The sequence below is a fragment of the Capra hircus genome, chromosome 13, assembly GCF_001704415.2.
Source record: "Capra hircus breed San Clemente chromosome 13, ASM170441v1, whole genome shotgun sequence".
Classification (NCBI taxonomy): Eukaryota; Metazoa; Chordata; class Mammalia; order Artiodactyla; family Bovidae; genus Capra; species Capra hircus.
The window spans coordinates 51,698,871-51,715,591 of NC_030820.1; the positions used below are offsets into that span (position 1 = coordinate 51,698,871).

The 16,721-nt window shown below is 46.0% G+C and overlaps 2 protein-coding genes and 1 long non-coding RNA gene across 3 annotated transcripts; all 3 read right to left on the reverse strand.

Moving 5' to 3' along the window:
• Positions 913 to 4,413, reverse strand: LOC102186223. The gene is made up of 3 exons (XR_310485.2): positions 4,300 to 4,413; positions 2,047 to 2,170; positions 913 to 998 (listed from the first exon to the last, which is right to left on the reverse strand). It is a non-coding gene; the product is annotated as an uncharacterized LOC102186223 (long non-coding RNA).
• Positions 5,255 to 5,947, reverse strand: TMEM239 (transmembrane protein 239). The gene is made up of 2 exons (XM_018056891.1): positions 5,866 to 5,947; positions 5,255 to 5,737 (listed from the first exon to the last, which is right to left on the reverse strand). The coding sequence occupies exon 2, from the start codon at positions 5,721 to 5,723 to the stop codon at positions 5,268 to 5,270; it is 456 nt and encodes a 151-aa protein (XP_017912380.1). The 5' UTR covers positions 5,724 to 5,737; positions 5,866 to 5,947; the 3' UTR covers positions 5,255 to 5,267.
• Positions 6,474 to 7,083, reverse strand: C13H20orf141 (chromosome 13 C20orf141 homolog). Its single transcript, XM_005688241.2, has 2 exons — positions 6,790 to 7,083; positions 6,474 to 6,705 (listed from the first exon to the last, which is right to left on the reverse strand). The coding sequence occupies exons 1-2, from the start codon at positions 7,053 to 7,055 to the stop codon at positions 6,474 to 6,476; spliced, it is 498 nt and encodes a 165-aa protein (XP_005688298.1). The 5' UTR covers positions 7,056 to 7,083.

The window sequence follows — 16,721 nt, forward strand, 5'->3', positions numbered from 1 at the left end:
GGTGTCATCTGCATATCTGAGGTTATTGATATTTCTCCCAGCAATCTTGAGTCCAGCTTGTGTCTGGCATTTCTCATGATGTACTCTGCATATGTTAAATAAGCAGGGTGACAAAATACAAGCCTTGATGTACTCCTTTCCCTATTTGGAACCAGTCTGTTCTTCCACATCTGGTTCTAACTGTTGCTTCTTGACCTGCATACAGATTTCTCAGGAGGCAGGTAAGGTGGTCTGGTATTCCCATCTCTTTCAGAATTTTCCACAGTTTGTTGTGATCCACACAGTCAAAGGCTGTGGCGTAGTCAATAAGGCAGAAGTAGATGTTTTTCTGAAACGCTCTTGCTTTTTCAACGATCCAACAGATGTTGGCAATTTGATCTCTGGTTCTTCTACTTTTTCTAAATCCAGCTTGAACATCTGGAAGTTCATGGTTCATGTCCTGTTGAAGCCTGGCTTGGAGAATTTTGAGCAAAATAGTCCTGGTAGTAGATGCAAAAAATTTTTATCATTCAACCTCCACTCATCATCAAAACTGCTAGCAAACTAGAAATAGAAAGGAATTTGACTGGATAAAGGTGAACTATCAAAACTTGACAGTAATTCTCAGTGGTGGAAACTTAGAAGCAGTTCTTTCAAAATCGGGTCAAGTCAAAGGTACCAGTGAGCAGCATTTCCATATGTCATGGTCTGTGAATTCCCGCTGGTGGGACGGATGTGGTATCTTTGGGCTTAGAGGGTTTTACAACTTTCATATATGTTACAAATATTTTTAAGTATACAGTATCACATATCAGTTTTAAAAACTGTATTTTGGTTAGACATTTGAAGACACGGGCCAGAAAATATGGTAAAAGCTACACCTCTTAAGTTCTTTTATTTTTAAGATGAAAATATCTGAAATGTAATAGAGATGTTTGCACCGCAGAAAATGACTTGTCCGAAGTGGGATGATGTACATCTAGATCCTGAGGGAACCTCACAAAATGCAGCTCTTTACCCTAGGAAGAATGGAATAATAGACTAGGATTAGGACAGCAGTCGGGGACAGTGAAGCTCACGAGATTGGGCCCTTCCTTCTCCAGGATTCTCAGCTCTGCCCTTGCTGTCTCTGGGTTTTTGGCTAGGGGACCCAAGCTAGGGATTTGGGTTAAAGAGATTTTGTAGTCAATGAAGCCGCTGCTGTGAAGACAGTGAGCGGGAGAAGCTTCTTCCCGGCCCCAGGATCTACCGGTTCACCCACCGCCCGTTTTAGGATCGGGCCGTGAGACACATCATCTCCTCTTCGCTTCCGTCCCTGACGCAGCTAAGTCCGACTCTTCGAAATCAGAGCTGGAGATCTCCGCCAGGGAGGCAGGCCTGGCATCGAGTCTGCAGACTATGATTCCGCGGGGAGGCGGGGAAGAGGGGAGACGGGGGGGGGGCGGCGGTGGAGGTGGAGGGAAGGTGTTGATTTACGGGGATAGCTAGCACTTCCCTGTGTGGGTGCCCACAGGCCTCTGATCTCTGGCTAGGTTTGGTATTTTCTTCCCAACATCGGGCCCTTGCCGACCGCACTCTGTCTCCACGGTCAAAGCGCCAGCTTGGAACTCCCCAGCGGTTGCCCAGACCCCTCTCCGGTGCCCCTGAGCCTATGCGCCCCTTACTCGGCCCCGGCACCTGGGGCAACCTCCCAGAGCAACGCAGGCCCCGCCTTTCTCCTCCCCTCGGGGCCCAGTCGCCCCCTCCCGGCCCCCGGCCCCCGGCCCCGGCTCGCGGCCACAGACTCTGCGAGCAGGGTCGCTGTGCTCACCCTCTAGTGCGCGGAGCCGCGTCTGGGTAAGAGCGCCCTCTCCCGGCCCCCCTTAGCTGGTCCAGAGCGGTTCCCTGGCGCCGCCCTGACCCCTTCCAGGCATCCCCTTTTTCCCACCAGGGTGGTCATTCACACCTCTAGCTGAAGCGGCGCCCCCAGCTTTGTGAGCTCCCTTGACACCGTCCTCTGGGACCCTCCCGCATCCTGGCCGCTCTTACTCACTGCTCCCGGGTCCTTGGGGCAGGAGAAAATCTTACCGGGCGCTCCTGCTCCTCGTAGCCCCCAGGGTGCATGTGTGCCGCTGTGGAACTCGTCTCACTTTCTCAAATGCAAGACCCCTCGCGGCTGACACCTCCTCCGCTCCGGTTCTTTATGCTCCACCTGATCGGATTTACTTTTCTGGCCAGGCTACAGAAGTTACTGGATCCCCACCCCTACCCAACCCCACCTGAGCTCGCTGCGGGGTCAAGCCCACAAAGCCGCCCTGGTCACTCAGGCCTGTGGAACAAGTTTCCCTTCTTTGCCCAAACGGAAAGGCTTAGAACTTCGTTTCAGCATATTCATTCTCCCCAGGCTTGCATTATTAAGTGATTCAAATCTAAATGGATGACTTTGTCTACATTTAATGTTTTTCTTTCCTCTCTGCAAGGTTCCTCACTTTCCCTTTACCTGTATACTCCATCCCATTTGCCTGCCTCTAGAGTTGGCCATTCCATTCTATTTTTTATTCTTATTTTTTTAAAGTGTCTGGTTTTGCTGGCATGCATTTAAAATTTGTGAAAAGAATTCTATTATTTCTCATTCAGCTATTTTTCACTCAACGCTGGGATTTCAAGATCAATCTGTTTAACTTCCACTCCTTCTAACTGCTGCCTCATCTCCACAGTGCTCCATTCTCAGACATATCCCTTCAACATATTCCCTCACCTGCAGTGCTTCTCAGACTTCTCCCAGTGTATCCCCTGGGAGTCTTGTTAAAAATCCAGGCTCTGATTCGTGACTCCTGGGGTGAGGCCTGGAACTCCATGTGTAGCCAGTTTCCAGGTGATGCTGATACTGTTGGCTTTGGGACCACACTTTGAGGAGCAAGACCATCTTGGGCCTTTGGGAGAATTTTTCTTGGGTTGCTGTGTGTCACATAGCATTTTGGGTCACAGGCTATGTGTTGATCTAATTTGATAGATATTGCCCATTTGATGTCTGGTCTGCCTGTGCCACCCTCCCTCACACCAGCGATACAGGAGGGTAGAAGATATACGTTTACATGGGGAAGGGAAGAAGGCTTTCTCCTTGCTCCTGCCAAAACCCTGCTTCTCAGTGTCTCTGGTTTGGGCCAAAACCTCCTCTCTCAATTAGAATGGTCCCAAGGCTCCAGAGTGATATCCTTGGCCAACAATGCACAGCCAAGTTAGCGAGGGGCCCAAGATTGGCATCCGGGCTTCATCTCTAACAGGAGCTGAAAGAACGGGCACTGAGAAGCCCTGGGGTCTTCCGTGAGGTTATGTTTCCTCCATTGCTTTCTCTTTAGTAGCTTGTCAGGCTGGACTAGGACTCAAACAACCTGACTTTACCATAGGCAAGTAGCTATCCTGTGCCTGACTTCTCATCTCTAAAATGGAATAGTAATAATAGCATAGCTACAGTTTGTGGTGTAAGGAGTCAGCCCAGGAATTTTGCCCACATACCAGATGCCCCATGGGTGCCCCAGGACAGGTATGCTTGCCTTTGTTTTAACCAACAGAAAAATGAAGCTCAAGAAGGGTTAGCAATTTTTGCCAAAGCTGTGGGACTGGAAAGTGGCAGTGCTGGGATTCAAACCCAGCTTGAGCTAATACACTAGAGCCCATGCTAGCTATGATGCTTTGCCACTTCCATGGCCTGCCTTGCCCTTGCTACCAGGCCATACTTCAGGGAGAACAGGAAGGAAAAAGGAAGGAAGGACTGTGTCTCGGCTTTCAGGAGCTGATGCTGAAGGTATCTGATCAGTGGCACACAGGGTTATGAAACTCCACAGTGAGTGGGTTTTAGCAAAAATGAATGTGGGTTCTAGGGGCTGGTTCACAGGGCTTGAGTATTTAGGTGGCCAGAGAGAAGCCTTTTAGTTGAGGAATATAGGAGTGAGGGTTTTAGGGTGATGTATGTAGTGGGATCAAGACTGGATAGAAATTGGATAGGGTCAGGGATTAAGTGGAGGCCTGGAATGGGGTGGGGGTCAGGTGGGTGGGTCTTACCTATCATGTGTCTTACTTGTAGTGACTAATCACTCACTGTTTTGTCGGGAGGGTTAGCTGAGATGTGAAAAGGCAGCATCCTGGGCATCCAGGGATGCCACCTTCCAAGGCTCTCCTGGTGTTGCAAACAGCTTGTTGGATTGGTTTTAGAAACCCATGGGCTGTGTTTTCCCCACTCACATGGCTGTGCAAGCCGTCACCCGGCACCAAGCCCCACTGAGCATTTCACAGTCAGAAGAGTTCAACACCTGCATATTTTGAGATTTCATGACCTTTTACCTCTTGTTCACATTCATCCATCCTCCGTTTACCACTGTAGGGTCCAAACTGTATCCAGGACAGAACATTTCTCTGAAGGCCTAGAGAAGCTTTCTGTTATTTAGAGTTCCATACAATATCTTACAATTTTCTGGTCTTTACAAAGTACTTCACACACAGATATTATTGTCTTTGACTCACAGCAGCTCCATGACAGGACCCACTTAATACCAAGGCTCAAAAGAATTAACTGGCCAAGGTCACACACTGCATAGGTGGGTGAAATGGGACTTCTTGTTTGTTTTTCCATAGCAAACCTCAGGAGTCTTAAAGAGTAAGCTCTCCCTGGGAAGCTCACTGCGTTGGTTGGCTCACTTCCCAGACTTGGGGATATTGACGAGGCAGGAGGGAGGAAGTCTAGGGAGTGAGGAATGCTTGGGCAGAAACATCTGGAAGGTGAAAGCTGAGGTCTCATGAGGATTCTGACTAGCCCTCTCTCAGCTACGTTTCTGTCATTGAGCCCTTTCTAGGCAAGTGAAAAGAAGCGGTTGGTGGGGGGAATGGTAAATAGAGGTAGAAGTTGCTATGAGTCTAAAGCTGAGACAGTTGAGCAGCTGCAAGAAAAAGATGCTGCCAACTGCTAAAGGGGCCCCAGTAGCATCAGCACATGCATGTGGAAACTCTTGATGGCTTGGCCAAGCTCTGCTCCTAGCTAAGCCTTCTGCCCTAACATCTCTTCTTAAAATTTCTGGCCCTCCACACCAAGTACCTGCAGCATCAGCTTGAGGGAGGTGCCCAGAGGTCAAGCCAGTCTATATCCTGCCAGCTCCAGCAATATCACCCATGTCCTGCCCAGTCCCAACTAAAGACTGTAGGTCGGGGGCCTGCTGACACAGAAAGGCCCTGGTCCCACTGCCCTCCCTCTTCCCTGGGCCTCAGGCCCTAGGCCAGGGCTCAACAGACACAAGCAGCGGGATGGGGTTGCCCTTCTATTGGTCCAAGTCCTGAGCGTTGCCTGGGTGAGACATGGAGGTGAGGAGGCCCACGAGGCTCAGCAGTGTGGAGAAGAGCAGCAGGAAGGAGGCGGCGAAGAGCAGCGCGGGGAGGGCACTGAGCAGCAGCAGCAGGACAGCCGGCAGCAGATGGCGCCACGCCGCCGCCGCCACGGGCCACAGGGAGCTCAGGAGGTGGGAGCCGGTGGTGAAGAGCGCGTGACACAGCATCAGGGCCAGCAGCAGGTAGAGGACCCCCTCCAGACCCCACAGCACGCGCTGCAGCGGCTGCCGCCAGCCGGACGTCGCCCACCACTGGGTCCAGCTCGGGGGCACGTGACACATGCACCAGCGCGCCCAGCCCTCCCGGGAGACCCAGGCTGACCAGGGCACCGCGCGCGGCGGCCCCTCGCCGGCCCCGATGGCATCCGTCTCCACTCGTAGCTGCTGCATCGTGGCTGGCGCACCTAGGGAGAGGGCCAGGCCAGCTGCAGGAGCCCTGAGATGCCTGGGACCTCAGGGCAGGTGCGGGTGCAGGGATCAGGAGGGACCAGCATGGGTGTGGTGGGGCTCTGTACTGGGGCCTGGGTCTTACCTCTGGGCAGAGCCACCTAAGTCATGTTGCTTCCTGCTGCACCCAGGACAGCCTGGCAGCCAGAGTTGAGCCCCCACTCTCAGTGCCCCCACCCTCCCCAGAGGAGCCCTATTATGACCCGGGTCAGGGTGGGGGCCAGCCAAGAGAAAGACCACTGCTGGGTGTGAGGTCCACCTCTCTCGTGGACCCTTCAGGCTTTAGGGGAGCCTGGTGAGTCCATAGATGTAGTCTTTCGTATCTTCTTGTGGAAAGCCCTCTTTGGAGCCCTCCCTTCCCTGCTGGCCTGTATCCAGCTCTGCTTCACTCTCTTATAATTCTTTCAAGAGAAGTTCTGTAGAATCACAGAGGAGGCCAGAATAGCCTCCCCCAACCCACAGGTTCCGAGATGGCTCCACACCCTGCACTGGGCTCCCTGTCCCTTATCTCACATTTTACTGATGCCCTTTACCTAAGACTCAGACTTAGGTACCCACTGTCCACATTGTGAGGCCAGAGGTCCCCCAAGATGCAGGCTGGGGGATAAAGGAGTATCCTCCCACCTTCCCAACCTAGGGTGGAGGAAAGGAAGCCTGAGGAAACAGCATGGTCAGTGTATTTCCAGAGGGCACTCAGGTCCAAGGATGAAGGCAAAAAGCAAGGGCAAGCAGGGCCAAGGGCACACCGCGGGCTCCCAGGAGCAACCCCGCGCCCAGGAACAGCAGCAGCAGAGCCTCCTGGAGGCTGAGTCGTCCTGTGACTGCCACTGCAGGTGGAGCCTCCTGCTGCCCTGGACCCTCGCCGGCCCCCTGACTCTGGCCCCTTGTGAGATGTGTGTGCTGTGACCAGGTGGGACCTGCAGGCCTGTGGAGAGAAAGGGTGGCAGCTGGGTTTTGGGAGGTTGATGGTTTGCTCACCTGCACAACCTGTAGGCTGCAGTCCACTTACCGGTGGAGCATGTCGAAGGCCAGGAAGCTGACTAGTAGCAGCAGCAGCAGCAAGGCTGGGCCAGTTGTGGAAAAGATGCCCCGAATTGTCAGCCCCAGTGCCCCCAGTCCTAGGACACTGTCCAGGACCTGGGCCCAGCTAGGGCCCCAGGGGGACACACATGGACCCACTGGACTAGCTGATCCCTCCCCTGCACCCATGCCCCTGGGAGGGACTGGGGTAGGAGAAACAGCAGCTTCGGGCCTGGGTAGGCAGAGGTGGGTCATGGAGGAAGGTGGAGGTTGCAGGAAGGACTAGTGCTGGGCGAGAGGAGGAGTGGGAGCATGGGAGGGGGTGGTGGCAGACCTCAGGAGTAGGCTCAGGCAGTGGGGAGTTGGACGGTTTAGGAATTTCCCCCTCCTCACACACCCACTCACCAAACCCTCCTCACCTCCTCCCACTTCGGTCAGTCATTCTGGTTGGTTGGGCAGCTGGAGCATTGTGACCTATTGCCAGGTGGGGTCCTGGGGTAAGCAGGGTGGGGTGGGGTGGCGTCAGGGTTGCTAATGCTGGCCCTGGCCTCATAATTAGCTGGTGGTGTGTAGCCAGAAGGAGGTCTGACATTTAAGAGCTAAGACTCATCCTCTTGTCTTTGCTAATTCTCCAGCCAAGGAGCCCTTGGGGATCTGGGTTGCCAGGAGGCATTCTAACCCCATCACCACCTGGGCAGCTGACCAAGAGAGGAAGAGCCACTTTCTTTATCTCACAGGTTCCCAGGACTAGGTGTCCAGGGGCAAGTCACTCAACCTGTCTGTCCCCAGTTCTCTCCCTTGAGAGCAGGGTGATGCCTGTGGGCATTCATGTGGGGGATGTTTCAGAACTTCAATCCTGGAATGCACAGATAGACTCTGCCAGGAAGCAACATGAGGCTTTCTGGAGTGGGATAACCACATGACCTGCTAAATAGGGGTGGGGCAGGAGGGGCTGTTTAGGTGTTAGAAGCAATGTGGTTTGTGGGAGGTGTTCTGGATACTGGCATTCCAGAAATGGCACAGAGAATGTGACTGTGAGAGAGCTACAAGGTAGTAACCCCAAAACTGGAGGTTAAGGTTACCCTCCAAGAATGAAATTAAGAAGAATGAACATGTATGAAGGGATTGATCTGGAAAAGAAACCTGTCTCCACTGATAATCTGTAACAGAAGTTCCAGTGCATTTCAGTTTAGTGACTTGAGAGGCAAGAGTGAAAATAGGTCATAATCAAAAGAACTTAATCCTTGTTCTCATATCATATTTTGAAGGAAAACTGATGGAGGTAAGCGTAGGGGGACAGTGGCCATACAGCCCCTAGGAGAGGAGGAGATAGAGCAAGCGTCTCGCTGCATATCTGTCTCCAGGGGACTCTGTTCAAAGATTCAAGCCTAGTGACCTTGATATATTTGGTGATGGTGGGCTCGACGATAGAGCCAATGCCACCAGCCCTTGGGACCTTTCATTGGTTGCTTTTTTCTGAGTCAGCCCAAAACAATAAAGCAACGCCCACAAAATTTTGAGGAAAATTATTTACAATTTAGTAACATTGGAGAAGGCAGTGGCAACTCACTCCAGTACTCTCGCCTGGAAAATCCCATGGACGGAGGGGCCTGGTAGGCTGCAGTCCATGGGGTCGCTAAGAGTCGGACACAACTGAGCGACTTCACTTTCACTTTTCCTTTCATGCATCGGAGAAGGAAATGGCAACCCACTCCACTGTTCTTGCCTGGAGAATCCCAGGGACGGGGGAGCCTGGTGGGCTGCCGTCTATGGGGTCGCACAGAGTTGGACGCAACTGAAGCGACTTAGCAGCAGCAGTAACATATGTCTACATGATTATTAAGTATGAGGGTAAAGACATTTTAAGCCAAACAAGGTCTCGAAAACTTGACCTTGCATACACTCTTTCTTAGAAAGCTACTGGAAGATGTGGTTCAGAAAAATAATGAACTAAACTAGGAAAGAAGTGAGGCTAAACACAGAAAAGGGATGATGAGAAAGACTGGGATGTCAGCAATGTTTCCAGATAAAGAAAGCAAGCAACCCCAGCCTAGAATCAAAAGATAGATGTCTCTAGAAGAAAATAAAACTGAATTATCTGCTGTTTTTAGACATATGCAAAATATTTAGTTCATTTGGAAGCTTTGGAATGGATTCACTAGTGTCTTAAAAACCAAGCAAATGATAAAATAATCGCTAAATCCAGGGAATACAAAAAATTGAATAATAATCATGATCATAATATAAGAACTGAATATTGACTCTAGTGATTCAGCTCTTTCGGGAGGATGGCAGGGGGAAATTTATATGTGTATTTTGGTGTATGTTGGGGGGAGGGCTGGTAGGAAAGCTAAATCCTTAATTCCATAGCAAGAAATCTAAAGATAAATCTAAACATAAAAGTCCAGTAAATATACCCCAATACAAAAAGAAAAGTTTAAAGTTTAGGTGGAAAAATTTCAAGAAATAGCAATAGAAAGATAAAATTAAACACAAGGAGAAATAAAAAAAACACTAAAAGTGGTTAATCTGTTAATCGAGAAGCATAGAGAAGAATCATCTGTTACAAATCTAAATGTGATGTACCTTTAAAATCATATTCTGTAGTATTTTTATTAAATGATTTCTTTTTTTAAATAGCAAATCAATATTAGTGTCCTATGGTGGAGATCAGGAATATACTCTCCCAGGATGAATGAAATACGGATTTCCTAAAGTAATGTGGATATACTCTTGTGGCTTGAGATAAAATTTCCAGTAACTGTACCAAACACCATCAAACTCAGAAAGCTGTCTCATGCATTTTAGATGGAGTTGCTCTAGACTGCCATCTAGTGCTCCTCAGACCACATGTATCTCCTGGGGTTGAATCATCTGGGAATTTTTTAAAATGCAGATCCTTGGCCACGCTTTAAGGAGCAAGGCTCTAGAAGACATTGATGTACAGAAGAGAGGTAGCTGGGGGAGGAAGCAGTGAGGGGAGAGAGGCATGTAGGAAGAAGCATCTAGGTGCCAGGGAGTCCCATCAGCGCTCACCTGCATCACAGGGAGAGCATGTAGTGGGGAGTGAGTGCAAGGAACAGATCAGGAAGCACAGAGAGGCAGCAGATTAGGCTGCTTCTCAGTTTGTGTAACCAGGGACATAGCCTCTTCTCTTCTCTTGATATTGTTTTATTCTATCTACATACATGGGAGCAAGAGGACTGTATTAAGCTGTTTCCCTACCTTTAGTTCATCCAGCTAACTTAGGGGCCCCCAGGAACCACATATTGTCTCACTTCATCACAGCAACCCCAAAAGGAAGACATTATTGTTCCCATTTTACAGATGAGAAAACAGAAACTCAGAGATAAAATTACTGTCTAAGGATACCCAAACAAAATGAACAGCAGAAGTGGCATGTGATATTAAGCTTGTGTGGCATCAAAGTCATCTATCATCTCTGCTTCCAGCCACCTGGTCACACTGGGGAGCATCCAGGAGAGTCCTGTAGGGAAATTAAAATGGAGGAAGTCTTGTTCAGGCTTCAGAAGCAGGAGAGCAGGCCTCTGACCTGCTTCTGACCTGCCTGGACACTGCTCAGATTCTGTGCCTACCCACAAGCACAGCAAGTCAAGCAGTACTTTAGGTAAGAAAGAGAATGGTACTTCTTGAGCTCCTGGAGGTCTGGCCAACCATGCCTGAGGTTTTAAAAAAATTTTATGGTCTTTCCTGGCAGCTCCAATGGTAAAGACTCCACCTGCAATGTGAGAGACCTGGGTTCAATTCTTGGGTTGGGATCCCAACCCAAGGAGAATGGAGAATGGCTGCCCACTCCAGTATTCTGGCCTGGAGAATTCCATGGACAGAGGAGCCTGGCAGGCTATGGTCCATGGGCTCTTGAGTCGGACACAACTGAGAGACTTTCACTTTCACTATGACTCACAAGATAAAACAAGCTGCATTGTAAAAACGTTAAAGTAAAACCAGAGCTGCATTTTTGCATGTACTGATGATGATATTAGTTTGCAGTCTGGGATTATAAGTGGGAACTGCCCAAAGGGCAATTTGAAGTATTACCCTGGACTTTTTCCTATTTGGGACTCCAGGTTGTTTTCACTTGGGACTTCTCAGTTCCCTGCTTAAATATAGATGTTGGTCATCGGCCCAATTTGCTGATGTATGTGATGTTCCTCTCTATGGTTTTTATTTCTCTTTTCTTTTAATGATTGTACTTTGAAATTAAGTTAAATACTCCTCTATTAAATACTGAGACTGTTTATTTGAGTGTAACCTTTTAAACCTAAAACGGAAGTCAAACTTTGGGCAAAATATAAATTGGTGCTGTGAGCAGTATTTGTGAAACAAAATACCACTCTTTAAGAAGAAAGAGGTTAAGATTAATGAAGTTTTCATTCCATGATGGGAAGATTTGCCTTACTGCTTATTAGCAGTAGTAAGGGGGCATATACACTGGATTGTGTGAGAATGGGACCCCAAATTAAAACAGGCCGAATCTTTTGAAGTTATTGAATGTTTGTGCCAATTTGGCTTGTGCCAGTTGAGAAAGGACAAGAATGGACCTCACTGGGTCAGAGAGGCTGAATCCTCCTCTCTGCTTACCATAAGGTATAGGAAACCAAATTAAAACTTGTTGAAGAGAAATTACAATTAAAGAATTATGTGATTTGCGAGGACAATTATCCATGTTACAAAGTCAAAGCTACATTTTAGCTGACCAAGTCTCCACTTTCCAGTTGGTAGCCGAAAAACTCACTGTAAAGTTTGCACAAGCTCAGTACTGAAAGAGGTGCAGCAAAGTTAACAAAAAAAGAGTTCATTTGATAATAGCTAGTGCAGGGGTAGATTGGGATCCCAACACTTGGGATTGGAGATTAATCCCTCCAAATTTCAGGGACCAGCCCAGACTATAAAGTTTTGGGAAATACAATGGGCTAAATAATATATAGAGATTTTACATAAGGCTAAAGCCGACTAAGGTCCATCTAGTCAAGGCTATGGTTTTTCCTGTGGTCATGTATGGATGTGAGAGTTGGACTGTGAAAAAGGCTTAGCGCCAAAGAATTGATGCTTTTGAACTGTGGTATTGGAGAAGACTCTTGAGAGTCCCTTGGACTGCAAGGATATCCAACCAGTCCATTCTGAAGGAGATGAGCCCTGGGATTTCTTTGGAGGGAATGATGCTAAAGCTGAAACTCCAGTACTTTGGCCACCTCATGTGAAGAGTTGACTCATTGGAAAAGACTCTGATGCTGGGAGGGATTGGGGGCAGGAGGAGAAGGGGATGGCCGAGGATGAGATGGCTGGATGGCATCACTGACTCGATGGACGTGAGTCTGAGTGAACTCCGGGAGTTGGTGATGGACAGGGAGGCCTGGCGTGCTGCGATTCATGGGGTCGCAAAGAGTCGGACACGACTGAATGACTGAACTGAAACAAAAGATAACGAAATTTAAAACTCTCTAGACAAAAAGGGAGGCTCAAAATTTATAGGGCTATTTGGCTTCTGGCAACATCATATTCCACAGCTGGGCCAGATATTGAGTCCATTTTACAAACTTGATGTGAATAAACTTTTAAGGAAAGAAAATGTAAATGAGATAAGAGCTTTTAGATAAACTCTATTAAGAATAATTATGCTTTAGGAATGTCTACATAAAATAGTTTCTCCAGGTTTTGATAACTTGAATTCTAGGGCTGTGTTGCTGCTAAGTCACTTCAGTTGTGTCCGACCCTGTGCGACCCCATAGACGGCAGCCCACCAGGCTTCCCAGTCCCTAGGGCTGTGCTAAATTAAGTTAAATGATAGAAATTTGAATAATTAGGCCATTTCCAAATGAAATAATATGCTAAAACTGTAATTACTAAACATTAGCTTTCTTTTTTACAGAGAAGTGAAGGGTTTAGAAGTATTAATGAATATGTTTGGCACCATCCTGAGATGTTCTCTAAGAAAACCAAAAATTTTTAGAAATTATCACTGGTATTTATGTTCACCAATATACAGAATGCTAATATAAAGGACAGTTCATGGTTGCTTAAGGAAAGTGGGATAAGTTATGAGGAATGGAATTGCATTTTGTGAAAGGAAAAATAAACAGGTCTGACTTTCAGGTGTCTGTTTTTGAATGGAAGAATAAAGTGCTTACTATAGAAAGTGATAAGGATTTGTGGAAAGTGGACCCCAAGAAAAGAATCTTATGCATGGTACAAGTTTTCTTGGGATGTTGAACTGTCTTTTGATGACAGATTTTAAGTTTCTTTACCTTTTAAGTTATTTGTTCTGTATTTGCTTTTGAAACCTTTTATTGTTACTTCGGCTGAGTGAATAACTATTGTTTCATAGTGATCTCTCATCTTATCTGACTAAGTGTTCTAAACTCTTTGATATTTTTGACAGAACTTCCTAAGATCAAATTCTAATGAAGTTCTTTTGACTTCTAGCTAACTTTGAGGGTGCTTCAGAAGGCCCCTGAGGCATCCCGAAGAAAGATATTAAACTAATTAGGTTCATTATATTATAGGTACATGAGAAGTTCTGTCAAATAAGTGCTGTCAAAAATCTTAAGTTACTTTGTATGGTAAATCTTACTAATACAGATATTCTAGAAATTATACAGAATTCAAAAAGATCTGATATGTCCTGGCAAAATATTATCAGTCATAATTTTAGTTACTATCTTAAAGTGTTACGTGTCACAGCAGTAACCAAGTTACTTTGCCGATTGCATTGTAATCAGATTTTAAACCTGTCTTTTTAAGCTTTTTTGTGATTAGAGAGAACTATGGTTTCATTCTGATGTCTTTGCAAAAATACTACCCCTTCAAGATTTACAGAAAGGACTTTCTAAGATTAAACTAAAATTAACTAGATAAACAAAAGTTGTTATTAACAGTAAGTTTGTATCAGACTAGAACTTGGTTTTCTCTCTATGTTAAGAGAAAAAAGTTTTCTTGGACTGTGGCTTTTGATAACAGATTATGTGAATTTCTTTGCCCTTAAGTGATTTATATTTGTTTTTAAAATATTTTGTTCCTTGGCAAAGTAAATATTATTTCACAATAATCTATGAAGATTGTGACACACATAGATAAGGCTCATTCTACAAAAACAAATTTACCCCTCATTGTCAGACTTTTGCTATCCTGATGTCCTTAGAACATGACAACAGTCTACTCCTAAATCAAGGAATTTAAAGTGGGTAAACAATAGCTATAAATCAAACAGTTGTGGCCACGGAAATCCAAGATAGCCTCTTGGTTTTTTCTGGTTCCCTGACAACCTCATTTTTTATTTGATGGGATAAAGCCTCCCCTGGCCACAGGGTTAATACCCTCTTTCTCTCTCTCACACACACAAATTTTATGCTACACTGAATATTAAATTCTGGTTTTATTATCGGTACTCCATGAGCTACGATAAAGGGACATAAAATTACATGTATATATCAATGAGCTATATGCTAATTGAAGCTTATAGCAAAAACAGCAAGACAAAAGAGTGCCTTTGGGCTTCTGAAGTAGGAAATTTCCAGAGGCTGGGAGAAATAACACTACCTTTGAAAAACAGTTACTGGCTGTTATTGGGCTTTGATTGATATGGAATAATTGACTATGAATCATACTGTAATATTAAGACCTCAAGTGCCACTCATGTTATGGGTACAAAGTTCACCCAAAACCCACAGGATTGGGCAAGCTCAGGATTTCAGCATAATGAAATGGAAATGGTATATTCAGGACAAAGCCAAACCTGGCCATACGAGGTTGCTGCCTTAAATGAGAAGATTTCTGAAGTTCCTACTAAAGATTTCCAAAATTCCTATTTAAAGCTATAGTTAGGCCTGAGATAACTGAGTTGCTTGTAAAATGGAGAAAGCCCTTGGACTCTTCACTGGTGGCTCAGCAGAAAAGAATCTGCCTGCAAGGCAGGAGGTGCAGGTTCAGTCCCTGGGTGGGGAAGATCCCCTGGAGAAGGAAATGGTAACCCACTCCAGCATTCTTGTCTGGGAAATCCCACGGACAGAGGAGCCTGGCTGGCTACAGTCTATGGTGTCGCAAAAGAGTCAGACATGACTTAGCAACTAAACAATAACACAAACTTTTGACTCTTTGCACTAGAAAAACAGCATGCATGTTTCGCTGGTGGATCAGCCAAATACATAGGATCCATTCACTGTTGGAAAGTGGTGGCACATAATCCCGTCACTACTAAATCACTGACAACTCTGAGGAAGGTAAAGGTAGCCAATTTGCTGAGTTATATGCAGTGTATCAGGTATTAAAGCAAGGGAATGAGTGCCATATGTACACAGATTCTTGGTCAATCAATGGATTGGCCACCTGGCTTTCCCTATAGGTAAAAAATGGGGCTTCCTAGGTGGTAAAGAACCCTACTGCCAATGCAGGAGAAGTAAGAGACGTGGGTTCAATCCCTGGGTTGGGAAGATCCCCTGGAGGAGGGCTCAGCAACCCACTCCACTATTCTTGTCTGAAGAATCCCATGGGCAGAGGAGCCTGGTGGGCTACAGTACAGGGGTAGCGAACAGTTAGACACGACTGAAGCAACTCAGCACACACGCACAAGGGTAAGGAATAACTGGCAAATTCACTCCAAAGAGCTATGGGGAAAGGAATTACAGTTTGACATTTGGGAAATTGTTCAGACTATTAATGTTTCAGTCTTTCATGTAGATGCTCACAGTGTTCCAAATTCTACGGAACAATGGTATAGATGTTATTACAGAGGAACAAACCTGAATCCAAGCAGTAGAAGTTGATCCAGACTCCAGTGACTTAAAAGGTTTGACTTTGTGGGCACGCCAGAAAATGTGGCCATCTGGGGGAAAAAGCAACATACAGGTGGGCTCAGGATACAGGTATTTCCTTAACTGTGGACCTCATTAAATCTGTTATTTCACAATGTTCAGCTTGTCAACATATCAAGCATAGAAACTTGACACAATTTGTCAAAGGACAATTGGCACTTGACAAGAAGCCTGGGCAAATATGGAAAATTGATTATATTGGCCCATTAATTCGAGATAAAGGATGCCAATATGCGTGTACTGCTGTGGACACCTGTTCTGGATGTTTAGCGGTCATTCCCTTCAGCAAAGCCAATCAGACTAATACTATTAAAACATTGGAGATAATTTATATTATGGTATTCTACTTCAAATTCAGAGTGACAATGGGTCATATTTTAATGGCAAATTAATACAAGAGCTTTCACAGGAACATAATATATAATGGATCTTTCATATTACTTATTATCCTCAAGCAGCTGGTTTGATTGAAAGAATGAATGGTTTGGTTAAACAGCAATTAATTAAACTTGGAGAGGGCTGTTATAAAAATTGGAGGACTAGCTTGAATATTTCCCTCAATATTTTAAATAATAAACATCCAGGAGAATCAGAAACTCCTTCGATGAGAATGACTATTCCAAGTTACAGATGTATAAAATAGACTTCCATCTCCAAAAAACTGAGTATTGGGAAATTGGCCCAGGAGTATTAGTTTCTTTCTGAGCTACTCCTGAGTCTGCCAGACTGGGTTTGTACTCTCTATCTGAACACAGACTTACTAAAAGATTGATATGTGTTATTTCAACTGGCATTGGATTTAAAATGCCTCCTGGACACTTTAGATTAATCAAAGAATGCTCCAGGTTAGCGTTAAAAGGGATCTGCGTCTGTGGGGGAGTGATAGACCCAGACTACCAAGAAGAAATCCAAGTAATTCTACAAAATGAGGGAAAGGATGATCTATTTATTAATCTACATGATCAAATTGCCCAGTTGCTGATTCTGTTGTTGTTTAATCGCTAAGTTGTGTCTGACTCTTTGGGGACCTCATGGACTGTAGCTCCTCTGTCCATGGGAGTTCCCAGGTGAGAATAATGCAGTGGGTTGCCAT